The 27090-nt window shown below is 39.3% G+C and overlaps 1 protein-coding gene across 13 annotated transcripts in view; it reads left to right on the top strand.

Moving 5' to 3' along the window:
• Positions 1-27090, top strand: part of UNC80 (unc-80 homolog, NALCN channel complex subunit) — a 232703-nt gene that overhangs the window by 180194 nt on the left and 25419 nt on the right. For all 13 annotated transcript variants that reach the window (XM_058706453.1, XM_058706423.1, XM_058706414.1 and 10 more), the window contains 7 exons: positions 672-764; positions 3312-3347; positions 3709-3927; positions 21456-21656; positions 23836-23959; positions 24926-25051; positions 26286-26409. In XM_058706453.1, coding sequence (XP_058562436.1) covers positions 672-764; positions 3312-3347; positions 3709-3927; positions 21456-21656; positions 23836-23959; positions 24926-25051; positions 26286-26409 — 923 coding nt within the window. The remainder of the gene's footprint in view (positions 1-671; positions 765-3311; positions 3348-3708; positions 3928-21455; positions 21657-23835; positions 23960-24925; positions 25052-26285; positions 26410-27090) is intronic.

The raw sequence follows: 27090 nt of genomic DNA, 5'->3' as shown, positions 1-27090 counted from the left end.
GAAAAGCTGCATCATCCTTTCCATGTCTCAGATGCTGATACAGAGGCAAAGATTACCTAGTATTTAAAGGAAACCCTGCAGGTATAAAATGAGATGATTCAAATCTACTTCTGAGTGTCTAAATTACCTACTTATAACAGATACTAATTTACTCACTTCTTTGGGTAGTCTTAGGTATAATTTTGACTAGAAGGATTCTTTCATTCTTTGATTGTTTTTCAGAAAAAATAAGGTGGTTATATTGATTACAACATGGGTAGCCAAAATGGTGTATACGCCTTTACCATTTACGTATTGTCTAAAATCATTAACTTCCTGATACCTGTCAAATTGAAAAATGAGCTCTTAACTCTCACTGAATCCTACAGACTTAGAAGTCTGAGTTCATAAATGTCTGGTTTGAAGTGTCATAGTTTATTACTCAAAACCAAGAAGTAGAAGAACTTAAATCATGGTATGTTAATACACCCCTGGGAACCAATGTTCCCTTTAAAGTGACTCTCAGAACAGAGACAGCAAGAGTGTGACAGAAAAGCCCAACTAGACAGTCTCTTTTGAAGACTCTGCAAGTGATTTAAAACTTAAGTGAGTTTCCATAACTTGAGGACTTTGTAAATGTTTCTACTTCTCTTGCTGTTGTTTTATTGTGGCCATTACTGTCCCTGTTGCAGGCCCATGACAGCCCCACAGATGAGCAGGTGTGACCAAGGTCATAAAGGAACCACCACAGCCAATCACACCATGTCGTCCGGGGTGAACACCAGGTAATTCACTCGCCTTATTCATCTATGGCCCCTCCGTTTCATACAACCTGAGTCTCAGCTGTTGGGAATGAAAGGAATCTTGAAAATAGTCAATAATGAGTGTGAAACTCTCCAAGGAAAAGGAAAGAAGGTGAGAGTTTAGAGTTACAAGGCTTCTTTTGAAAGCATCGAAGAGAAATCCAAGCCACCTTCATCAACTGACATTTGTGGCGTTTTGTTTGCATGAACGTGAAAGATGTTCTGTGCCTCCTGGGTGGTCTTTGAACTATTCCAGTGTTGTTTCATTTGCCTCCAAGAAAAAGCCAAATGAAACAATAATAATCAGGGGGTGGTTTCTCATTCCCGGGGCAGTTATACAGGGTCAACTTTCTTTCATCTGGACAGATTTTCCGTGTACATTTCATCCAAATTTTGCATTAGGTCCTTAAATGATGCTTTCATGGTCATTGACTTAATCTCCCTCCCTGTTTTGGTGTAACTCAGACACTGGCTAGGCTAGTTAATACTTAAGCTGTTCATTCTGTGTTAACCTCTAAACACTCTAACACACATACACACACGCACAGGTTTAATTAGCTTCTTCCCCCAAGGAAAATTTAAGATAGGGCAAGCCCCAAATCAGTTAGAGAAAAAGTTCTCATCTCCCAGTATGGAGTAGCTAGTTAGTAGGGAGATCTTAAGGAGAAGCTAAGTAATTTTCCCTCTGAAACACAGTTTTAAGTATGTATTATTCCTTAGGTAAAGTTAATTCCCTGTTCAGCAGGGAATAATTAAATAAATAAATAAATAAATAAATAAATAAATAAAATAAAATAAAATAAAATAAAATAAAATAAAAATAAAACAGGGGCACCCGGGTGATATAGTCGGTTAAGCATCCAGCTTCGGCTTAGGTCATCATCTCGTGGTTTGTGGGTTTGAGCCCTGAGTTGGACTCTGCTGACAGCTCAGAGCCTGGAGCCTGCTTCAGATTCTGTATCTTCCTTTCTCTCTCTCCCTTCCCTGTTCATGTTCTGTCTCTCTCTGTCTCTCAAAAATAAATGTTTAACATTTTTTTTAAATAATAAAAAATTAATAAATACCGAACCCAACTGTAAATTACTCGAGTGATGGTTAACTCATGCCTCAATTTCCTATAGTAAGAAAAAATAAATAGGGGCACCTGGGTGGCTCAGTCGGCTGAGCATCCAACTTCAGCTCAGGTCATGATCTCATGGCTCATGAGTTCGAGCCCCGTGTCGGGCTCTGTGCTGACAGCTCAGAGCCTGGAGCCTGCTTCAGATTGTGTGTGTCTCTCTCTCTCTGCCCCTCCCCCACTTGTGCCATGTCTCTTCTCTCAAAAATAAATAAACATTAAAAAATTAAAAGAAAAAGAAAAGAAAAAATACATATATTGTTAAGTGACATTCAGGAGCTAGGTTTAACTACCAGATGAAGGGTACATGGGAAAAGAGAGCTTCTAAAGTCCTATTATTAATCAATCATAAAGCAATAAGTCTCCAGAACTAAAAAGAAGTCAGCCATATTTCTTCTTCTGATCACTTGAAACAAAATACATCACGTTAAACTGTAACTTAGATTCACGTTACTTTCAAAAATTTTCAAAAGTCCCCTCATTTGGCTGGATTCCGTGACTTCGTATATGTTTATCTTTCTACAAATTATATGCCAATGGGACAGCTTTCATAGCAGCTATAATTGCATGTGTGGTAGCCAAATGAAAGATAAAGATTTTGTAGTTTAGGATTAGTATATGTGCATTTGTGAACTTATCAAAATGTGTAGCTTTGGGGTGCCTGAGTTGGTTAAGCATCCAACTCATTTTTTTTTGGCTTTTATTTTCTTTTCTATAATTTTTTAAATATAATTTATTGTCAAATTGGCTAAAATACAGTGCGTAAAATGTGCTCTTGGTTTTTGGGGTAGATTCTCGTGGTTCATCGCTTACAAACAACACCCAGTGTTCATCCCAACAAGTGCCCTCCTCGATGCCCATCACCCATTTTCCCCTCTCCCCCACCCTCCCGTCCACCCTCAGTTTGTTCTCTGTATTTAAGATTCTCTTGTGGTTTGCCTCCTTCCCTCTCTGTTTGTAGCTATTTTTTCCCTTCCCTTCCCTCATGGATCTTCTCAAGATCCACATATGAGTAAAATCATATGTTATCTGTCTTTCTCTGACTAACTTATTTCACTCGGCATAATACCTTCTAGTTCCATCCACGTTGCTGCAAATGGTAGGATTTCATTCTTTCTCATTGCCCAGTGGTATTCCATTGTATGTATAAACCACATTGATTCCAGCTGAAGTCATGATCTCATGTGTTTGTGAGATTGAACCCTGCATGGGGCTCTCTGCTCAGCGCCTGCTTGGGATTCTCTCTCTCCCTCCCTCTGCCCCTCCCCCACTTGCTCTCTCTCTTTCTCAAAATAAATACATTTTTTAAGATGTGTAGCTTCAGGGGCTTTTCATGAGAAATAGTCCTTAAGAAGCCCCACCAGAACCCTGTTCTTGCCCATAGTAAAGCAGACTGTTTTTCTGATCTCCAGGTACCAGGAACAAGGAGCCAAACTGCACTTTATCAGGTACAGAAAGACAAGCCCTGATTTCATACTAATTCTGACATCTTGTGATGATTGCCTTTTGAGCTGGGTTATGGTTCCATTAGATTTAATTTAATTAACGCATGACATACTATCTCTGGGTAAATCCTCACAAAGTGGCTCAGGTAACGCTACTGCATTCGGAGATGGCAATCTCTTCCAGGTTGATAAACATTCTTTACCCTTCAGATGAGGTTCTCCTAGGCCCTGGCCTACTGCTTCATTAATGTGTATGAACATAATATAAGGAATCTTAGATTTTGCGTCAGTGTGATACCCTTCTCTCAGTGTTGCCACACATATACCTTTTCAGACCCCCAGGTAACTTTTTATAATTCCCCAGGGAAAACCTTCACTTACTTGAGGAAGGGCAAGGCCTTCCCAGGGAGGAACTGGATGAACGAATTGCTCGGGAGGAGTTTAGAAGACCTCGGGAGTCCCTGCTGAATATTTGTACCGAATTTTACAAGCACTGTGGGCCAAGGCTGAAGATCTTGCAAAACCTGGCTGGGGAGCCACGGGTTACTGCCCTGGAGTTGCTGGATGTGAAGTCACACATGAGGTATTGTCCTTGCTTTCCCTGGCCCTGAGTGTGGACTCCACTTGGGATGTGTGTTTGGGGGTCTGGGTGCCGGGGGAGGGAGTCCCTTGGGATAAGAACTTGGGGTCCTCAAAATGATTTGTTTCCTGTGGCTTGGATGCATATAGTACAGCGCCATCCAGGAAAATGTATATTAAGTCTATCAAAAAGGATCTCAGGATAGACAGGGAGAATGCTCTTGAAGACAGAAAAATGTTATCCGTATATTTGCTCCTCAATAAAAGAGAGTAAAAGGGAAATTTCATCATCTAAATTATTAGAAAAGTATCTTTTGTCCAAGTGCCATTTACTGCCCAGATTCTAATTTTTCACCAGAATCCAGAGTCTATCATTTTGCATGGAAAAAAAAATGCACTCCACTGCTTCTGCCCAAGGACTTGCTCTGTTCCTACACTAGCTGGAGACTCAGTAATTGGCCCTGCAGGGAAGTGAGCAGTTTTAACTCTGAACCACACTTTGCTTAGATCCCTTTTACACAAATTGTGCTTGATGGCCTTCCAATGTTTCAAAAAGTGTCCTGGTGGAAATTCCAGTGTGGACGAGGCCAGTCATCATTTAAAAATTTTTAGTGACGGGACTTGCAAATATGGCTTTTATGATCTTGAGGTATAATCCTTCTATCCCTACTTTCTTAAGGGTTTTTATCAAGAAAGGATGCTGTATTTTGTCAAATGCCTTCTCTGTATCTATTGAGAGGATCATGTGGTTCTTGTCCTTTCTTTTATTGATGTGATGAATCACATTGATTGTTTTGTGGGTATTGAACCAGTCCTGCATCCCAGGTATAAATCCCACTTGATCGTGGTAAACAATTTTTTAAATGTATTGTTGGATCCGGTTGGCTGATACCTTGTTGAGGATTTTCATATCCATGTTCATCAGGGAAATTGGTCTATAGTTCTCATTTTTAGTGGGGTCTTTGTCTGGTTTTGGAATCAAGGTAATGCTGGCTTCATAGAAAGACTTTGGAAGTTTTCCTTCCATTTCTATTTTTTGGAACAGTTTCAAGAGAATAGGTGTTAATTCTTCCTTAAATGTTTGGTAGAATTCTCCTTGAAAGGGATTTAGCCCTGGACGCTTGTTTTTGGGGAGATTTTTTTTAATGTTTTTGTTTCTTTTTGAGACAGAGACAGAGCATAAGCAGGGGAGAGGCAGAGAGAGGGAGACACAGAATCCAAAGCAGGCTCCAGGTATGCTGTCAGCACAGAACCTGATATGGGGCTAAAACTCACGGAGTGTGAGATCATGACCTGAGCTGAAGTTGGATGCTTAACCCAGGCACCCCTATTTTGGGGGAGATTTTTTATTATGAATTTGATTTCTTTACTGGTTTTAAGTCTGTTAAAAATTTCTATTCTTCCTGTTTCAGTTTTGATAGTTTATATGTGTCTAGGAATTTGTCCATTTCTTCCAGATTGCCTATTTTAATGGCATATAATTGCTCATAATATTCTCTTATTATTGTTTTTATTTCTACTTTGTTGGTTGTGATCTCTCCTCTTTTATTCTTGGTTTTATTTATTTGGGTCCTTTCCTTTTTCTTTTTGATCAAACTGGCTAGTGGTTTATCAATTTTGTTAATTCTTTCAAAGAACAAGCTTCTGGTTTCATTGATATGTTCTACTGGTTTTTTTTTTTGGTTTTGATACCATTGATTTCTGCTCTAATCTTTATTATTTCCTGTATTCTGCTGGTTTGTGGTTTTATTTGCTTTCTTTTTCCAGCTCTTCAAGGTGTAAGGTTAGGTTGTGGATCTGAGACCTTTATTCATCCTTAATGGGGAAAAACTGATAGCTTTCCCCCTAAGATCTGGAACAAGACAGGGATGTCCACTCTTACCACTGTTATTCAACATGGTATTGGAAGTCTTAGCCTCAACAATCAGACAACACAAAGAAATAAAAGGCATACAAATCATCCAGGAGGACATCAAACTTTCACTCTTTGCAGATGACATGATACTCTATATGGAAAACCCAAAAGATTGCTCCAAAAAACTGCTAGAACTGATCCATGAATTCAGCAAAGTGGCAGAATATAAAATCAATGCACAGAAGTTGGTTGCATTCCTATACACCAACAATGAAGCAACAAAAAGAGAAATCAAGGAATCGATCCCATTTACAATTGCACCAAAACCCATAAAATACCTAGGAATAAATCTAACCAAAGAGGTGAAAAATCTATAGACTGAAAACTATAGAAAGCTTATGAAACAAATTGAAGAAGACACAAAAAAGTGGAAAAATATTCCATGCTTCTGGATAGAAAGAACAAATATTGTTAAAATGTCGATACTACCCAAAGCAATCTACATATTCAATGCAATCCCTATCAAAATAACACAGCATTCTTCACAGAGCTAGAACAAATCCTAAAATTTGTATGGAACATTACAAGATCCCAAATAGCCAAAGCAATCTTGAAAAAGAAAACCAAAGCATGAGGCATCACAATCCTGGACTTCAAGCTGTATTACAAAGCTGTAATCATCAAGACAATATGGTACTGGGACAAGAACAGACACTCAGATCAATGGAACAGAATAGAGAACCGCAGAAATGGATCCACAAACGTATGGCCAACTAATCTTTGACAAAGTAGGAAAGAATATTCAATGGAATGAAGACAGTCTCTTCAGCAGGTGGTGCTGGGAAAACTGGACAGCCACATGCAGAAACATGAACCTGGACCACTTTCTTACACCATACACAAAAATAAACTGAAAATGGATGAAAGACCTCAATGTAAGATAGGAAGCCATCAAAATCCTAGAGGAGGAAGCAGGCAAAAACCTCTTTGACCTTGGCCGCAGCAACTTCTTATTCAACACGTCTCTGGAGGCAAGGGAAACAAAAGCAAAAATGAACTACTGGGACCTCATCAAAATAAAAAGCTTCTGCACAGCGAAGGAAACAATCAGCAAAACTAAAAGGCAACTGACAGAATGGGAAAAGATATTTGCAAATGACATATCAGATAAAGGGTTAGTATCTAAAATCTATAAAGAACTTATCAAACTCAACACTAAATAATCCAGTGAAGAAATGGGCAAAAGACATGAATAGACACTTCTCCAAAGAAGACATCTAGATGGCCAACTGACACATGAAAAAATGCTCAATATCACTCATCATCTGGAAAATACAAATCAAAACCACAATGACATACAACCTCACACCTGTCAGAATGGCTAATATTAACAACTCAGGCAATGACAGATGTTGGTGAGGATGTAGAGAAAGAGGATCTCTTTTGCACTGCTGGTGGGAATGCAAACTGGTGAAGCTACTTTGGAAAACAGCATGGAGTTTCCTCAAAAAATTAAAAATAGAACTACCCTACGACCCAAAAATTGCACTACTAGGTATTTATCCAAGGGATACAGGTATGCTGTTTCGAAGGGGCACATGCAACCCAATGTTTATAGCAGCACTATCAACAATAGCTAAAGTATGGAAAGAGCCCAAATGTCCATCGATGGATGAATGGATAAAGCAGTTGTGGTATATATATATATATATATATACACACACACACACATATATATATATGTATACACACACACACACACACACACAAGCACGGACGCACAATGGAGTATTACTTGGCAATCAAAAAGAACGAAATCTTGCCAGTTGCAACTATGTGGATGGAACTAGAGGGTATTATGCTAAGTGAAATTAGTCAGAGAATGACAAATATCACATGACTTCACTCATATGAGGACTTTAAGATAAAAAAACAGATGAACATAAGGGAAGGAAAGCAAAAATAATATAAAAACAGGGAGGGGGACAAAAACATAAGAGACTCTTAATTATGGAAACAAACAGAGGGCTACTGGAGGGGTTGTAGGAGGGAAGATGGGCTAAATGGGTAAGGGGAATTAAGGAATCTACTCCAGAAATCATTGTTGCACTATATGCTAACTAACTTGGATGTAAATTTAAAAAACAAATTAAAAAAAAGTTTTTTTAAATGTTACTGCTGTTGTGGCAGGCAGAGGACCTAGAATTGCATCTCTGTGCACTCATAGTTCATTCCTTCTATGGTGATGTCACCTCACTTGTGTAAATCCTGAAGTCTGTGTCTATATTTTCAGATTCTTAAAAGAAACATGATTCCAAATGATCTTCTATTCAGATTTGTCACGGTTTATAAAAGGTCATAAAAATTCCTTGAATGGAAAATTCCATGGGTGACAAAATAGGCACTTAAAAAGTTTAGTATAGCTATAGAGTAGAGTTAGGTTCTAGCCATTCAGAAATAATACTGCTATTTGGCAAAACACGCCAACTTCCTGATTTTTGTCGACTTTTTTTTCTAAAATTATCCCTTGAAAAATTTAGAAAGTACTACGTGAGGGAAAGTGAGAGCCCATAAATGTAGAGAAAACACAGCCTCTTCTACTCCAAGCTAATTTCACATTCTCTGAGTTGTTGGCACACACTCAGGCCTCGAGAGCTTCCTATGTGTTCATGCTCCCACTGCACAGCAATGGAGAAGAGCTTATTTCACACTAAGAACTTCTGTACCTGCACTGGGAAAGGGGAGGAAAGTTTGTAGTATTAAGAGCCTGTTGCAATAGCAACCCAGTGCTCCATTCAGTCCATCTCTCCTCCTTTCCCAATGATCATGGCTACCTGAACCAAGTAATTCTGTGAACAGAACATCACATTCCTAGAATCAGAGAATCACTATTATCAACTGCCATTTTGTGGGAGTAAAGGGACAAGATTCCTCAAAGATGGATGAGAGAGAGAGAGAACAATCCTGATCATGAGTTAGTAACTGTCCTATAACTCAATCATTTATATCTACACTTCTTAAGGCATTTGGAGGAAGGGGAGAGTGTTAGAGAGGTCTGGAGCTCTCTCTAAGGGCCAAACCCTATTAAAGGTTAGATAAGGTGTGCCTGGGTGGCTTAGTCTGTTAAGCATCTGGCTTCAGCTCAGGTCATGATCTCAGTTCACGAGTTCGAGCGTGTGTCAGGTTCTGTGCTTACAGCTCAGAGCCTGGAACCTGCCTCAGATTCTATGTCTCCCTCTTTCTCTTCCCCTCCCCTGCTCACACTCTGTCTCTCTCTTTCTCAAAAATAAATAAACATTAAAAATTTTTGAAAAAAGAAAACTACTATAATGCATTGTTGCAAGTACTATATATCATATGTGTGTTTCTGTGTTTACTATTTTGCAAAATACTTGAGACAACTTAGAAAATTAAACAGGGGGATAGAATATACAAATTAGAGAGTCAGAACAAAGTAGAAAATTAGGGAAATAATTATGTTTATGATAACATTAACATAGGAAATCTATATGATTTGATCAGATTAGATGCTATTCATGACCATAAACTTGATTTTGAGCTTCTGAGTTATCAAAGCAATGAGGAGGAAATGACCAATTACAAAATTATAGTGTCGATAAGATAAAAACAATTGTTTGATAAAACATTGCTTTTTTAAAATACAAAGAATAAGAAATATCTCCTGGTTGGTGTTTGCTAAAAGGAAAGAGTGATGAACAAAACCTCCATAATAGATAAAATGCCAGTTTGATGTGGCTAGAGGCCTGTCGGTACTGAAAGTTGGCTAACATCATAATGTACTTCAGCAAGAGCAACTTATCTGAAGCCAAGATAATGTCATTGAAAAGCACAAGATAATGTCATTGAAAAGCACAGTTATTTCATTGCCTATTGGAGGATAGGCAAAATTTTTACTGCCAGGACCTCTGCTAAATGACCTCTATTCATGCAATTTCTCACAACAAGCTTTTGACAAAAACGGACCTGCCATTATCTCTGGCCAAACAGAAATATTGTATGCTGCTAAGTAGGGATAGACCCGTGTACTTTGACCCTGCACCAATCAAAAGATATGTTAGGTTTTCTCTTACAAACTAAATATATATTTGGATATATGTAGAAGCCAGAACTGTGAGCACCTAGGTGGTGTTTTATGTCATAAGAATGGATAGTATGACTCAAGGAGAGAGGTTTGGTAAAACAGGAATGCCATGATATAAAAGATAGGGAGATATTTACATGAAATATTTAATTCAAGGCAAAGAACCAAGAGACAGTACAAGAGGCAATCTTCACTCCTGCATTATAGGGTTGACTGCAAGGATCTCCAGATTCTTGGTTAGATAGAGTTACTGCCCTAAGGGAATCCAGTGTTTCATTTGCCTAACCCAGCAGTATATATAGCAGGATAATAAGTTCTGCAAATTCTTTCCTTCTCTCCTCCCTCCCCATGTCTCTATGTCCCTCTCTCTTCCCCATCTCTGCCCTCAGCTCTCTACCTACATCTCTTCAACTCTCCCTCTCAATGGGAAAATCTCTTGTGTTGTCACTGGGAAAGGACCATAGGAATTTTTTTTTTTTTAACCAAGAGATTATCATCTGCTAGTGCAGCAAAGACTATATTAAAGGAACTGTTTGTTTTATGCTCAGTGCAAATTCATTTTTTAACACCAGCAGGGATTAGAGAAATTCAGATAGTAATGCATAAATGACTCAAGTTCAGTTCTAAATATTGTTTTTATACTTAAAATAGACAGTTTGATCCTTTCCCAAGCATTTCTTAATGTTATCTATAAAATAATAAGGGGAAAGAAATATGTGCAGGTAGATATGCTCTTATCTGTCATACAAACAACCTGAAAAGTAAAGAATTTTCTGCGTGGCACATTTGTGAGAAAGAGATAAACGGAAGAAGGCACGGGCTGTTTAAAATGATTTCTTTAAGACATGCGCGTTCACACACAATTTCCTCAAGTACGATGTTCAGTCTGGAGAGAAGACAATAACCGTTTCTTGATAATGAAGGGTTGACATGGAGAAGATGGATTGAATTCAGGCTTCCAGATTAAGCCAAAAGGAAGAAACTGAGGGCATTTGGGGACCTAATATGAGGAGAGCTTCTCAGAGTTTAGACCTCGAAAGGTGGGGGGAGCTGCATTATGTAGTAGTGAATTCCCCAACCATGGTGCTAATCAGACGAAGTCATTGTAGAGCGACCCAGGTGTTAGAGAGACAGTGGCTTGGCTGTGATTCCTAAACCAGAGTGCCTGTCAGAATCCCTAGGAGCTCTTAAAATATAAGTCCTGTCAAGCATTTGCCTTGTCTCTTTTGGAGTAATCAAAGAGAAATTTCTCCTTATTAGAATGTTATTGTCAATGCATGAGAAAAAGAGTGACACAACATTGTTATTGCACTACTTGTAATGAATTAGTGGATCTATGCAGTGATGCCTAGTGATGCCTAGGATCTATGCAGCTGACATCATAGAGACTGACTAGCAGGAATCATGTGTCTCCTGATGAAAATGCACATCACCTGTGAAATATGCTTTCCAGAAAATCAAAAGCTAATCTAGTCTAACCCCTAGTCTAACCACAAATGGAATTAAATTTGGAAGCAGTGGAATAGATTAAATGATAGCATGGAGAGTCTATGAGCAAAATCTAGAGTGTGGAAAACACTACAGGACAAGCAGCTGATTTCCTCAAGAAATAAATTACAAGAGAATCAAACAAGAGCAGAAGAGGAAAAACCTGCAAATTAAAAGAAACTCAAGAGAAATACCAACCCATTGAATGTATGGGTCTTATTTTATTCTTATTTGTTTTTTTAAGAAGTTTATTTAAGAACCATGAAATAGGGGCACCTGGGTGGCTCAGTCGGTTAAGCGTCCAACTTTAGCTCAGGTCATGATCTCGCAGTTTGTGAGCTTAAGCCCCAAGTCAGGCTCTGTGCTGACAGCTCAGAGCCTGGAGCCTGCTTCAGATCCTACGTCTTCCTCTTTCTTTGTCCCTCCCCCACTCACTCTCTGTCTCCTCCAAGATAAAAATAAATGTTAAAAAAAAAAAAAAGAATCATGAAATAATGTGGGAATTTTGAAAACTGGATAACTTTCTTTTCATAGTAATTATTTTTTTTATTGAATTTTTCAGTTTAGTTACTTTATACTTCACCTTCATGATTTCTGTTTGGTACTTTTTTTTTTTTTTAATATATGAAATTTACTGTCAAATTGGTTTCCATACAACACCCAGTGCTCATCCCAAAAGGTGCCCTCCTCAATACCCATCACCCACCCTGCCCTCCCTCCCACCCCCCATCAACCCTCAGTTTGTTCTCAGTTTTTAACAGTCTCTTATGCTTTGGCTCTCTCCCACTCTAACCTCTTTTTTTTTTTTTCCTTCCCCTCCCCCATGGGTTTCTGTTACGTTTCTCAGGATCCACATAAGAGTGAAACCATATGGTATCTGTCTTTCTCTGTATGGCTTATTTCACTTAGCATCACACTCTCCAGTTCCATCCACGTTGCTACAAAAGGCCATATTTCATTTTTTCTCATTGCCACGTAGTATTCCATTGTGTATATAAACCACAATTTCTTTATCCATTCATCAGTTGATGGACATTTAGGCTCTTTCCATCATTTGGCTATTGTTGAGAGTGCTGCTCTAAACATTGGGGTACAAGTGCCCCTATGCATCAGTACTCCTGTATCCCTTGGATAAATTCCTAGCAGTGCTATTGCTGGGTCATAGGGTAGGTCTATTTTTAATTTTCTGAGGAGCCTCCACACTGCTTTCCAGAGTGGCTGCACCAATTTGCATTCCCACCAACAGTGCAAGAGGGTTCCCGTTTCTCCACATCCTCTCCAGCATCTATAGTCTCCTGATATCTTCATTTTGGCCACTCTGACTGGCGTGAGGTGGTATCTGAGTGTGGTTTTGATTTGTATTTCCCTGATGAGGAGCAACGTTGAACATCTTTTCATGTGCCTGTTGGCCATCCGGATGTCTTCTTTAGAGAAGTGTCTATTTGTGTTTTCTGCCCATTTCTTCACTGGGTTATTTGTTTTTCGGGTGTGGAGTTTGATGAGCTCTTTATAGATTTTGGATACTAGCCCTTTGTCCGATGTGTCATTTGCAAATATCTTTTCCCATTCCGTTGGTTGCCTTTTAGTCTTGTTGGTTGTTTCCTTTGCTGTGCAGAAGCTTTTTATCTTCATAAGGTCCCAGTAATTCACTTTTGCTTTTAATTCCCTTGCCTTTGGGGATGTGTCAAGTAAGTGCTGCGGCTGAGGTCAGAGAGGTCTTTTCCTGCTTTCTCCTCTAAGGTTTTGATGGTTTCCTGTCTCACATTCAGGTCCTTTATCCATTTTGAGTTTATTTTTGTGAATGGTGTGAGAAAGTGGTCTAGTTTCAACCTTCTGCATGTTGCTGTCCAGTTCTCCCAGCACCATTTGTTAAAGAGACTGTCTTTTTTCCCATTGGATGTTCTTTCCTGCTTTGTCAAAGATGAGTTGGCCATACGTTTGTGGGTCTAGTTCTGGGGTTTCTATTCTATTCCATTGGTCTATGTGTCTGTTTTTATACCAATACCATGCTGTCTTGATGATGACAGCTTTGTAGTAGAGGCTAAAGTCTGGGATTGTGATGCCTCCTGCTTTGGTCTTCTTCTTCAAAATTACTTGGGCTATTCGGGGCCTTTTGTAGTTCCATATGAATTTTAGGATTGCTTGTTCTAGTTTCGAGAAGAATGCCGGTGAAATTTTGATTGGGATTGCATTGAATGTGTAGTTAGCTTTGGGTAGTATTGACATTTTGACAATATTTATTCTTCCAATCCATGAGCAGGGAATGTCTTTCCATTTCTTTATATCTTCTTCAATTACCTGCATAAGCTTTCTATAGTTGTCAGCATACAGATCTTTTACATCTTTGGTTAGATTTATTCCTAGGTATTTTATGCTTCTTGGTGCAATTGTAAATGGGATCAGTTTCTTTATTTGTCTTTCTGTTGCTTCATTGTTAGTGTATAAGAATGCACTGATTTCTGTACATTGATTTTGTATCCTGCAACTTTGCTGAATTCATGTATCAGTTCTAGCAGACTTTTGGTGGAGTCTATCGGATTTTCCATGTATAATATCATGTCATCTGCAAAAAGCGAAAGCTTGACTTCATCTTTGCCAATTTGGATGCCTTTGATTTCCTTTTGTTGTCTGATTGCTGATGCTAGAACTTCCAGCACTATATTAAACAACAGCAGTGAGAGTGGGCATCCCTGTTGTGTTCCTGATCTCAGGGAAAAAGCTCTCAGTTTTTCCCCATTGAGGATGATGTTAGCTGTGGGCTTTTCATAAATGGCTTTTATGATCTTTAAGTATGTTCCTTCTATCCCGACTTTCTCAAGGGTTTTTATTAAGAAAGGGTGCTGGATTTTGTCAAAGGCCTTTTCTGCATCGATTGACAGGATCATATGGTTCTTCTCTTTTTTTTTTGTTAATGTGATGTATCACGTTGATCGATTTGTGAATGTTGAACCAGCCCTGCATCCCAGGAATGAATCCCACTTGATCATGGTGAATAATTCTTTTTATATGCTGTTGAATTCGATTTGCTAGTATCTTATTGAGAATTTTTGCATCCATATTCATCAGAGATATTGGCCTGTAGTTCCCTTTTTTTACTGGGTCTCTGTCTGGTTTAGGAATCAAAGTAATACTGGCTTCATAGAATGAGTCTGGAAGTTTTCCTTCCCTTTATATTTCTTGGAATAGCTTGAGAAGGATAGGTATTATCTCTGCTTTAAACGTCTGGTAGAACTCCCCTGGGAAGCCATCTGGTCCTGGACTCTTATTTGTTGGGAGATTTTTGATAACCGATTCAATTTCTTCGCTGGTTATGGGTCTGTTCAAGCTTTCTATTTCCTCCTGATTGAGTTTTGGAAGAGTGTGGGTGTTTAGGAATTTGTCCATTTCTTCCAGGTTGTCCAATTTGTTGGCATATACTTTTTCATAGTATTCCCTGATAATTGTTTGTATCTCTGAGGGATTGGTTGTAATAATTCCATTTTCATTCATGATTTTATCTATTTGGGTCATCTCCCTTTTCTTTTTGAGAAGCCTGGCTAGAGGTTTGTCAATTTTGTTTATTTTTTCAAAAAACCAACTCTTGGTTTCGTTGATCTGCTCTACAGTTTTTTTAGATTCTATATTGTTTATTTCTGCTCTGATCTTTATTATTTCTCTTCTTCTGCTGGGTTTAGGCTGCCTTTGCTGTTCTGCTTCTATTTCCTTTAGGTGTGCTGTTAGATTTTGTATTTGGGATTTTTCTTGTTTCTTGAGATAGGCCTGGATTGCAGTGTATTTTCCTCTCAGGACTGCCTTCGCTGCATCCCAAAGCGTTTGGATTGTTGTATTTTCATTTTCATTTGTTTCCATATATTTTTTAATTTCTTCTCTAATTGTCTGGTTGACCCACTCATTCGTTAGTAGGGTGTTCTTTAACCTCCATGCTTTTGGAGGTTTTCCAGACTTTTTCCTGTGGTTGATTTCAAGCTTCATAGCATTGTGGTCTGAAAGTATGCATGGTATAATTTCAATTCTTGTAAACTTATGAAGGGCTGTTTTGTGACCCAGTATATGATCTATCTTGGAGAATGTTCCATGTGCACTCGAGAAGAAAGTATATTCTGTTGCTTTGGGATGCAGAGTTCTAAATATATCTGTCAAGTCCATCTGATCCAATGTATCATTCAGGGCCCTTGTTTCTTTATTGACCGTGTGTCTAGATGATCTATCCATTTCTGTAAGTGGGGTGTTAAAGTCCCCTGCAATGACCACATTCTTATCAATAAGGTTGCTTATGTCTATGAGTAATTGTTTTATATATCTGGGGGCTCCGGTATTTGGCGCATAGACATTTATAATTGTTAGCTCTTCCTGATGGATAGACCCTGTAATTATTATATAATGCCCTTCTTCATCTCTTGTTACAGCCTTTAATTTAAAGTCCAGTTTGTCTGATATAAGTATGGCTACTCCAGCTTTCTTTTGGCTTCCAGTAGCATGATAAATAGTTCTCCATCCCCTCACTCTCAATCTAAAGGTGTCCTCAGATCTCAAATGAGTCTCTTGTAGACAGCAAATAGATGGGTCTTGTTTTTTTATCCATTCTGATACCCTATGTCTTTTGGTTGGCGCATTTAATCCATTTACATTCAGTGTTATTATAGAAAGATACGGGTTTAGAGTCATTGTGATGTCTGTATGTTTTATGCTTGTAGTGATGTCTCTGGTACTTTGTCTCACAGGATCCCCCTTAGGATCTCTTGTAGGGCTGGTTTAGTGGTGACGAATTCCTTCAGTTTTTGTTTGTTTGGGAAGACCTTTATCTCTCCTTCTATTCTAAATGACACACTTGCTGGACAAAGGATTCTCGGCTGCATATTTTTTCTGTTTAGCACACTGAAGATATCGTGCCAAGCCTTTCTGGCCTGCCAAGTTTCAAAGGAGAGATCAGTCACGAGTCTTATAGGTCTCCCTTTATATGTGAGGGCACGTTTATCCCTTGCTGCTTTCAGAATTTTCTCTTTATCCTTGTATTTTGCCAGTTTCACTATGATATGTCGTGCAGAAGATCAAGTTACGTCTGAAGGGAGTTCTCTGTGCCTCTTGGATTTCAATGCCTTTTTACTTCCCCAGTTCAGGGAAGTTCTCAGCTATAATTTCTTCAAGTACCCCTTCAGCACCTTTCCCTCTCTCTTCCTCCTCTGGGATACCAATTATGCGTATATTATTTCTTTTTAGTGTATCACTTAGTTCTCTAATTTTCCCCTCATACTCCTGGATTTTTTTATCTCTCTTTCTTTCAGCTTCCTCTTTCTCCATAACTTTATCTTCTAGTTCACCTATTCTCTCCTCTGCCTCTTCAACCCGAGCCGTCGTGGTTTCCATTTTGTTTTGCATTTCGTTTAAAGCGTTTTTCAGCTCCTCGTGACTGTTCCTTAGTCCCTTGATCTCTGTGGCAAGAGATTCTCTGCTGTCCTCTATACTGTTTTCAAGCCCAGCAATTAATTTTATGACTATTATTCTAAATTCACTTTCTGTTATATTATTTAAATCCTTTTTGATCAGTTCATTAGCTGTTGTTATTTCCTGGAGATTCTTCTGAGGGGAATTCTTCCGTTTGGTCATTTTCGATAGTCCCTGGAGTGGTGAGGACCTGCAGGGCACTTCCCCCGTGCTGTGGTGTATAACTGGAGTTGGTGGGCGGGGCCGCAGTCTGACCTGATGTCTGCCCCCAGCCCACCGCTGGGGCCACAGTCAGACTGGTGTGTGCCTTCTCTTCCCCTCTCCTAGGGGCGGGATTCACTGTGGGTGGCGTGGCCCGTCTGGGCTACTTGCATACTGCCAGGCTTGTGGTGCTGGGGATCTGGCGTATTAGCTGGGGTGGGTAGGCAAGGTGCACGGGGGCAGGAGGGGCAGGCTTAGCTCGCTTCTCCTTAGGTGATCCACTTCAGGAGGGGCCCTGTGGCAGCGGGAGGGGGTCAGATCCGCTGCCGGAGGTTTGGCTCCGCAGAAGCACAGAGTTGGGTGTTTGCGAGGAGCGAGCAAGTTCCCTGGCAGGAACTGGTTCTCTTTGGGATTTTGGCTGGGGGATGGGCGGGGGAGATGGCGCTGGCGAGCGCCTTTGTTCCCCGCCAAGCTGAGCTCTGTCGTCCGGGGGCTCAGCAGCTCTCCCTCCCTTTGTCCTCCAGCCTTCCCGCTTTCTGAGCAGAGCTGTTAACTTATGACCTCCCAGATGCTAAGTCGCGCTTGCTCTCGGAACACAGTCCGTCCGGCCCCTCCGCTTTTGCCAGCAGACTCGGGGGCTCCGCTTGGCCGGCGAGCCGCCCCTCCGCCCCGGCTCCCTCCCGCCAGCCCGTGGAGCGCGCACCGCCTCGCCGCCCTTCCTACCCTCTTCCGTGGGCCTCTCGTCTGCGCTTGGCTCCGGAGACTCCGTTCAGCTAATCCTCTGGCGGTTTTCTGGGTTGTTTAGGCAGGTGTAGGTGGAATCTAAGTGATCAGCAGGACGCGCGGTGAGCCCAGCGTCCTCCTACACCGCCATCTTCCGGAACTCCTTCATAGTAATTATTTTTAACTTGGTAGCTGTCATAATTGTATTGTGTTTGTTTGTTTGTTTGTTTGTTTTTTGAGTCCTTAACCTTAGAGACACACACTGAAATATCTGTACTGATAAAATGATTTGATGCTTGGGATTTACTTCAAAGTAGTTTGGAGTAGGGGGAAGGGGAATGATTGGGGGTATAAATTAAACAGGAGTGATTGTGAATTGAACACTGTTAAATCTGGGTGATGGGTACATGAGGGGCTCATTATATACTTGCCTCTCTACCTTTGTATATGTTGAAAATTTTCAAAATTAAAGTAAAAACTAGACAGATTTCTGGGCCCAATCCTTGGATATTCTTATTCATTAAATCTAGAGTGGGGCCTGAGAAATTAAATCTTTTATTTCTACTTTAGGCTGTTTTTATTAAAGAGGATCCAGTCAGGGGTCCAACTTATGGACCTCACTGCCCAAGAGCTATTAAGATCTCTTTCAGAAAAAAAAAAGAAAGAAAAGAAAAGATCTCTTTTAACCATGAGATTGAGGATTATATCTTCAGGGCTTTTCCAAGGTAAATTTGCTTCAAAAAAAATAGAAAAGAAAAAAAAAGGGAGAAGAAAAACTTGGGGTGCCTGGTTGGCTCAGTTGGTAGAATGTGCAACTCTTGATCTCAGGGTTGCGAGTTTTAGCCCCACATTGGGTGTAGAGATTGTTTAAAAATAAAGTCTTAATTTGGCTCAGGTCATGATCTCATGGTTCGTGAGTTCAAGCCCCACATCAGGTTCTGTGCTGGCAGCTGGGAGCCTGGAGCCTGCTTCGGATTCTGTGTCTCCTTCTCTCTCTGCCCCTCCCCTACTTGCACTTTGTCTCTCTTTCTCTCTCAAAAATAATTAAACATTAAAAAAAAAGAAAAAAATATAAAAGCTGATTTCTGATGTCCCTTTACTTGGAATCTCCTCTTCTCCTTTAGTAATAGTTCTGAAAACCCTTAGCACATGCATGCGTCCTGATGGTACCATGTACACATGCACTCTTAGACAACATGAGGCCTCTCTATTCCCCTTTTCCATCAGAATCCCCCTGTCCTGAATTCTGCTTCCATAGCATACTTTGGATGTCTGGCTAGACATATGCTGATTGAAACAAAAGATTCAAATAATTGGTAAGAGTGGCTTAATTACCCTTTACTTAAAGAAACTTGTTTTCAAAGCAATTTCTAGTACCTTAAAGAATATGGACATTTCCGTCACTGTGATAGGAGTCCTGGATATATATTTTAAAATATAAGTTTTTTTCCCCCTGGAAAAAAAAGTGAGGTTCAAATCATATAATGTAGATGCAAGATATTACCATGAATGAGTATGCTTTGCCTCTTAATATCATCTTCTACACATTCTGCATCTACTCAATGTATTTGATAGCGAAGCACTGTAAAAGTTTAAAGTGCTGTCTCATTTTTTTAAGATTTTAAATAATTTCTATATCCAACGAGGGGCTCAAACCTTCAACCCTGAGATCAGGAGTCGCATAGTCGCATGTTCCACAACTGAGCCAGCCAGGCACCCCTAAAATGCTTTCTTTATAAAAGAACCCCCATGCACTGTTGGTGGGAATGCAAACTGGTGAAGCCACTGTGGAAAACAGTGTGAAGTTTCCTCAAAACATTAAAAATAGAATTACCATATGATCCAGTAACTCCACTACTGGGTATTTACCCAAAGAAAATGAAAATACTAATTCAAAAAGGTAAATGCACCCTGTTTATTGCAGCATTATTTACAATAGCCAAGATATGGAAGCAACTCAAGTATCCAATCCATCCATAGATGAATGAATGGACAAAGAAAATGTGGAATATATATATATATATATATATATATATATGAATAGAATGGAATATATATATATATATATATATATATATATATATATATATATGGAATAGAATATTAACCAGTCACAGAAAAGAATGAAATCTTGCCATTTGCAACAGCATGGATGGAGCTAAAGGGTATACTGCTAAGTGGAATAAGGGAAAGACTGATTCCATGACATCTCACTCATGTGTGGAATTTAAGAAACAGAACAAAGGAACAAAGAAAAAAGAGGCAAACAAGAAACAGACTCTTCACTATAGAGAACAAACTAGAGGTTGCCAGAGGGGAGGTAGGTGGGGGGAATGGGTGAAACAGGTGAACGGGATTAAGAGTACACTAACAATGAGCACTGGTAGTGTATAGAATCATTGAATCACTCTATTGTACACCTGAAACTAGCATAACACTGTTATCTATACTGTAATAAAAAAACTAAAGTTAAATAAAATGAAACATTTGACTAAAAATAAATAAAATGCTTTCTTCTTCATATAAAATTAAATTCAGGGGCACGGGGGTGGCTCAGTTGGTTAAGTATTTGACTCGATTTCAGCTCAGGTTATAGTTTCAGGGTTCATGTGATCTAGCCCCATATTGGGCTCTGCACTGACAGTGCAGAGCCTGCTTGGGATTCTCTCTCTGGTCCTCCCCTCCCCTCTCTCTCTTTCTCTCTCTCTTTCTCTCTCTCTCTCTCAAAATAAATAAATAAACTTAAAAAAATAAATTCAATTGGCTTTTTAAAGACCATGTATACCATTATATTTGTAATATTTACAAGTTGGAAACCCATGTTTAGTTTTGAAATTTATTTAGTTAACCAACTATTGCATTTACTAGAAACACACTTGCCCAATCAGTGCTGTTGGTCAGCTCACCTTCAGAAATTCTGTACTTAGGACATACAGCATGGACCTGTGTCTGGTGACAGACCCTGGGCTACACTTGGAGGAAGTACATTCCCTTGGTGTGCTTGGGTGGCTCAGTTGGTCGAGTTTCTGACTCTTGATTTCATCTCAGGTCATGATCTCACAGTTTGTGAGATCTGGCCCCATTTTGGGCTCTGCTCTGGCAGCATGGAGCCTGCTGGGGATTCTCTCTCTCCCTCTCTCCTCTGTTCCTCCCGAGGTTGCTCGCTCTCTCTGTCAAAATAAATAAATAAAACATTATATATATATATATATATATATATATATATATATATGCCTTTAACCTTAACTATGGGCAGCAAAGGAGCTATGGAGCCATGAAGTTTATTTGAGCCCTTGATATTAGTGATTTTATTGTACATTTAAAGTTTAAGTTTTGTTTTATACCCATATTTGTGTATATACGTACCTTTCACATATATGCAAGTAGGTATGTATTTGTGTGTGTGTGTATCCTCACATACATGTACATGTATACATATTCTCTAGATATGTTTGGCCTGTCCTTAATCTCTCTGGGTTTTAATTTACTCATCAGATGCTATTCACATTTACCCTCTGGAATATTCTATGATTCTTTGCTAATATGTATGTGCAGGTATCAATGTATTGGTCATGCAAGAAGACCTAAGGGATAGAAGGTAGAGGGAAGAATGTTTTTAGTTCAGGGGGTTGGTATGCTGAAAGAAGGCTGATTAACATGGTGCTATACGGGGAAATCCCCATTGTGGCATTCTACGCTTATTCTTTAAAAAAAAATGTAGGTTGGCAGAAATTGCACACTCCCTTCTGAAGCTGGCACCATACGACACCCAGACAATGGAGAGCCGTGGGCTTCGGCGCTACATCATGGAGATGCTACCCATTACCGATTGGACAGCCGAGGCAGTGAGGCCAGCCCTTATCCTCATTTTAAAGAGACTGGATAGAATGTTCAACAAAATTCATAAGATGCCTACTTTGAGGTGAGAAGGCCTCCTGGTCAACCGTTGATATTGTGGATTCAAAGTTGGGGGTTACCGTCTTTTAAGATGGCGGCACAATCTGGAGTTATATGAATGACTTGAAAGTTTTCTGTTGGCATACGTGCATAGCTAACCAGGTATATGGATGCATGAGTAGCAGGGTCTACATTTTGAAGAAATAACATATTCTTTAAAATTATATGTGTTCATCTTGAAAGTTCTGTTCATTTCTTAGCTATCATGTTCCTCATCTGACAAACATAAGAAATTCAGTGAGTATCCTTCAATTTCTTTTGAAATAAAGCAGAGTATGCCTTATAAATAAAACAACTGAGGAGAAGAGAAAAATTAATTTGATGTTCAAAAAATACTGTCTTTAGCATAGTAGTTTAGTTACCAGTTTAGAGAAAGGCAAATCTTAGTAATAAGCAGCCACATAGGAGCTGGAAAGAATCCCAGGATTAATAGCAAATACCTAAGTTTCACCTTTTCATCTAATTCAGGGTGATACTAAATTAACACAATTGCCCTTTGATCTCTGTTCAGTAACCTGCATTATTCACTGATAACCTTTCTATGCAAGGAACCAGAGTACCTGGAGATCTGAGTCCAGTTTAGAAACCTGTAGACAGACAGTTCAATTGATTAAATGTTGATAAACCTACTAACTCAGAAATTTCAAGTTTGATTTCATGAGAGCATTTTCGGTCCCTTTAATATTAATCACAAATCAATGCAACTCTTGTCCAAGAATTTGTAGCACTTAGCATTCAATTTGTCAGAACTTTTCCAGGTTTTAGCCTATGCTCTTTTGTTCATTTATGTAGCCATCAGGAGCTGTTGGATTTATAAAAAAGAAATTGAAAGATTTCATTCCAGCAGTTGATATTTTGTTCCTATATTCCTTTATAACATGATGACGAATGCCTATATGTTATTTCAAGGTTATTTATTTCAGTGGCATGGAAATGTCTGTGTCCTTACAGCACACCTATGTTTTTAGTGGTCCCAGTGGAACATTTGTGCCCTTTGGTAAATGGCCACAGTCTTATAATTCTTACAAGGGTGTGTCAAAATAAGTTCTTTTTCTTAAAAAACTTTGTATGTTAAGATATTAAACATCTCCATAGCTGACTCATTTGTCATATAATCAAGCCCATTATAGAGAACATCATGCTTCTTAAAAGTAGATTTCTGAATTAATGCATAGATTGGCCAATTATAGGCAATTTATTTGGGGTACAGCCTCAGAATTTGAGGTTGCCTTGGATTTAATTTTTTTTTAGGTGATCTCAGTTCAACAAGGGAAATGTTGATTGAACCTGACCTTGTAGGTTACTTGAGAATCAGGGATGTCAATATATCCTCACTTATGAACATTTTAATTTCATCATTATAGATATTCTACGTTGGTTGGAAATATAAACTTAGAAATTGTTTGCAGGATGATATTTGGAAATAGTGTTGAGATCAGTAAAACCCAACCTGTTTATTTGGGGGCCACAGAGATCGCTTTTTTGGCACGAAGACAATTACAGACTGGATTGACTTTATTACAGAAAATCCCATGTCCATTTAATTGTGTTTAGATTTATACCACTTATATGACCATAGAAAGTAGCCAAAAAATATCATTTCTTAGGAGGCCAAGAAAGAATGCTTTTTTAAATGGACTATTATCTTCTAATGTCATGTTTTTGGCAGGAGTTAACCCATATAAATCTAATTAGTTGTATCCTGGTGTAAAAGCTGATGAGATCAATTGTAGTCTGATAAATAGATTTCAGAAATGCAGCCTGTGGTCAGATTAGTTCTGTTGGATGTAATGGCCCCTGTGCTGGGTTTCCTAAAATTGTAGTCTTATACCCTCTCTCAAAGCTAAAACCAGGGAACTTAAAATGCAACCCATTCATCATCTCTGTTTTTTCTTCAATAGATTTTGTCTCATTAGTCGAGTGGGGCAGGAGTGCCTCTGCTACGTTTTCAGTATCTTCTTCCCTTCCCAGTGTGCTCTGTGCTTTTGGAACAACATGGGTAAACTTCATCCCGTGTGAAGCACTTTGTTGTCTCAGACACCTGTCCTGTCTTAGATGGTGTCAGAATCACTGTCTCATTCACTTGTTTCAGACTGACTCCAGAAGGGAGCCACGCTGCTAACGGCTCCTATATTGTATTCCAGGCGACAGGTTGAGTGGGAGCCTGCCAGCAATTTGATTGAAGGGGTTTGTTTGACACTTCAGAGGCAGCCAATCATATCCTTCCTGCCTCACCTTAGGTCACTGATCAATGTCTGTGTCAATCTGGTGAGTAGCCAAGTGGCAATCTTATGAAACTTTGCAAAATTTAGCTAACTCTGCTATTGACTTCTCTGAATTGAAGATTTACAGGTCAACCACTTTGTGCCCCTACCTACCCATGAAAACAGACGGCTCAGGTGACATTGAAAACAGTGAGGTACATCTCAAGGTGGTGCGTGGGGAGATTAGGGGCCCATCCCTACACAGGTGGGATTTTGGTGTGCTGCTTCCCACGCACTACTTTGACAATTTGCCTCTTTAAGTTGCGCTGAGAGTTGAGGGCTGCCAGTTGGAGAGTGGGGTGGTGGAGACCGCACAATTGGCTAGACGTTGAGGTAGTCTGGGGTGGGGGAGTTTAAAATGCAAAGAGATTTTTTTTTTCTTTTTTAGTGCAAAATGACGCTATGAGTTGGCCAGTCTAGGATTTATGGGAAGAAAAAAAAAATTTTTTTTACCATGGATGTAATATCTAGAGTCTGGTCCTCACAAGGTTTTGTACAATGTGGAAACCATGTTAGAGCATTTCATTGAGTAGGATCTGCTGCTTAACTAGTTGAGCAATAAGTCTATAGCTGGAATGCCTAGTGCAAATAGAGCTATGCCATCATCATTGTTGTCAATATCTGCTCCATCAAAGAATGCAGACTGCATTCCTTTGAATTCACCAGTAAGTATGTCCAATCTCCTGATTAGAATAGTTTTTGGTTCATCTCTCATTATTTACATAGTTAGCTACCAACAACATTCTACAAAACCTTGGCTGAATCCAGTGTCATGTTCGATCTGACTCTAGACATTACATGCCTTCGGAAGAAGGCAGCAAGAACAGATTGAAAGTAACATGCCCAACCTTCAAATTATTATTATCATCATCATTATTATTATTTTATCATTACTGAATGAGACTCCCTTACTACGGTTGCATGAAATTGCAATAGTCAAGGCTGGTCATGTGCTCTGTTTGTATTTCAGGTGATGGGAGTGGTAGGACCTTCCAGTGTTGCTGATGGATTACCCCTTCTTCATCTCAGCCCTTATCTCTCACCACCTCTGCCCTTCAGCACAGCTGTTGTCCGGCTTGTAGCATTGCAGATACAGGTGTGACTGCCTTATCTGTTTGTCACGCTCATTAAGTTGCTGGTTGAGGCACCAGATCATGGTGTTCTCTCTATTTTTTCTGCAAAGGCTGGGCAAAATCTGTGAAACAAAAGTGTAAACATCTCCAAACTTTTATGGGTTTGGAGCTTCAGTCCTGAGCTTGGCCCTAAGTTGTGCTTCTGTAATTCTTCTCGAGATCTCAAAAATAGCAGAGTCATTCAGTCCTGCCACAGTCTCAAGAACCACTTAAGTCATTTCCAATGTGTGCAAAACCTTAGGAAAATAATAGTTCACAGATAATCAGCCCACAATTGTTAATTAAAAGACACAGTAATATTCAAAGTCTGGTTTTAAATTATTCGCAGAAAGAATTGCAATATAAAATTCTTTCAAATGTTATTACTAGACTTTGAATATCTTAATTTACTTTAATGATTGTGGGTTGAATACTGTGGGTTTCTTTTTTTTTTTTTTTTACTCTCCCAGTTATTTTATTTCTTAAAATAATATTCCCAAGGCAAAAAGTGCAGAATGCCAATTCCCCTGCCTCTTTCTGTGTGTCACCTGATTTTAGAGAATGGTAGATCATCAGTAAGCTCTGTGACTGATGGGAAATACACACTTGATGTAAATGGATAATGACCCATCCATTGTCTGACAACTATACTTGATGGTCCATCATCCAGAGAATGGGTGATGGCACAAAAGAAATTAAGCAAGAGCTTTGGCTACCATGCAGAAGGGAAACAATGATCCCTAAAGTGATACATCTTTATAACCTGTGTACAGAGATCATATATTTCTTTCTATATTGCCTATTCCTTTCTGTTTTGGAGAAGGCCTTATGCAGAGGTCAGAGGACTTCTAAATAACTTCTAGGTGAACAGGTGGCAAGCTATCATTTATTCCTTCTCTTCTATCTCTAAAATATTTATTGGTGGACACATGGAGAAAATGAATGGGGATGTGCAGTTGTTTTTTGTGCCAGACCATAAGTATTACAATTTTGCATTTAATATTCAAGATGTTACTGTTTTTTAGGTATATAACTCTCAGTTATGTCAAGCAAATGGTAAAGTATCAGTTTTGAGTGAATCTTGTACACTGTGCAATTGAACTCATAGTTTCCAGGAGCAGCCAACAGGGAATCACCGTCTTCATCGTGCTGTATAAAAACAAACATACCAAATGGGTGTGGGGTCAATTAATCTTTTTTTCTATTATTGCTGCACAGGCTTTAAAAGAAGATTTTCCTTTAAGCCATGTGATCTCCCCATTCACCAATCAAGAGCGAAGGGAGGGGATGCTTTTAAATCTACTCATCCCATTTGTGCTCACAGTAGGATCTGGAAGCAAAGGTCTGATTAATTTAACTAAAGGAAATTTATCACTGTTGTATTTTCTTTAGTGGCAGACTGCTATTTCTTACTCTTTTTCCCATGAAGGCCATCACTGAAGTCCATCTGAATGATTTAAACAGGGTTGCCTTAGGAAATAGAGTTTTCCTTTCTTTTCAGTTTAGCTACCCTGGGTCAAGAGTTTCTCTGCTCCACTTCATGGAAGATGTGTCCTGTTTAAAATCACTTGAGTACAGCAAAAATCGGGAGAACATTGTTTCCATTAAGAAGATGGTATTAATTGAAATACAGTGTGGTGTGAATTGACAAGTGAATGGACTTTATAATCTACTGCCATTAGGGTTAGCGTAAACCCCGCCATTGCCATTAAATCCAATATACTTTCATTATTCTTCCTTCTTGGGGTGTTTTTCTTTTAGGGAAAGTTTATCTCAAATGTAAAGACAATACGTTATGAGTATTTGAGCAGAAAGAAAGAAAGCAGATCGCAATGGTAAGCGGGAGATTTGGCTAAGAACACAAGCCCTTGGGTGCTGACTATGGAGAAAACACCCAGTATCAGGGATGCTGTTTTTGTCCAGAGGAGAAGCTGTACTTGGTGGGGAAACACCTGAGTTTCTAGGGTATTCTAGTCTGGCATTGGAAAGACAGCTGAATTTTGCTGTGTCTAATGTGGGAAGT

This window comes from Neofelis nebulosa, chromosome 2 (assembly GCF_028018385.1).
Source record: "Neofelis nebulosa isolate mNeoNeb1 chromosome 2, mNeoNeb1.pri, whole genome shotgun sequence".
Taxonomy (NCBI): Eukaryota; Metazoa; Chordata; class Mammalia; order Carnivora; family Felidae; genus Neofelis; species Neofelis nebulosa.
Note: the sequence above shows the minus strand (reverse complement) of the source record. Positions and strands in the feature narration are given on the sequence as shown.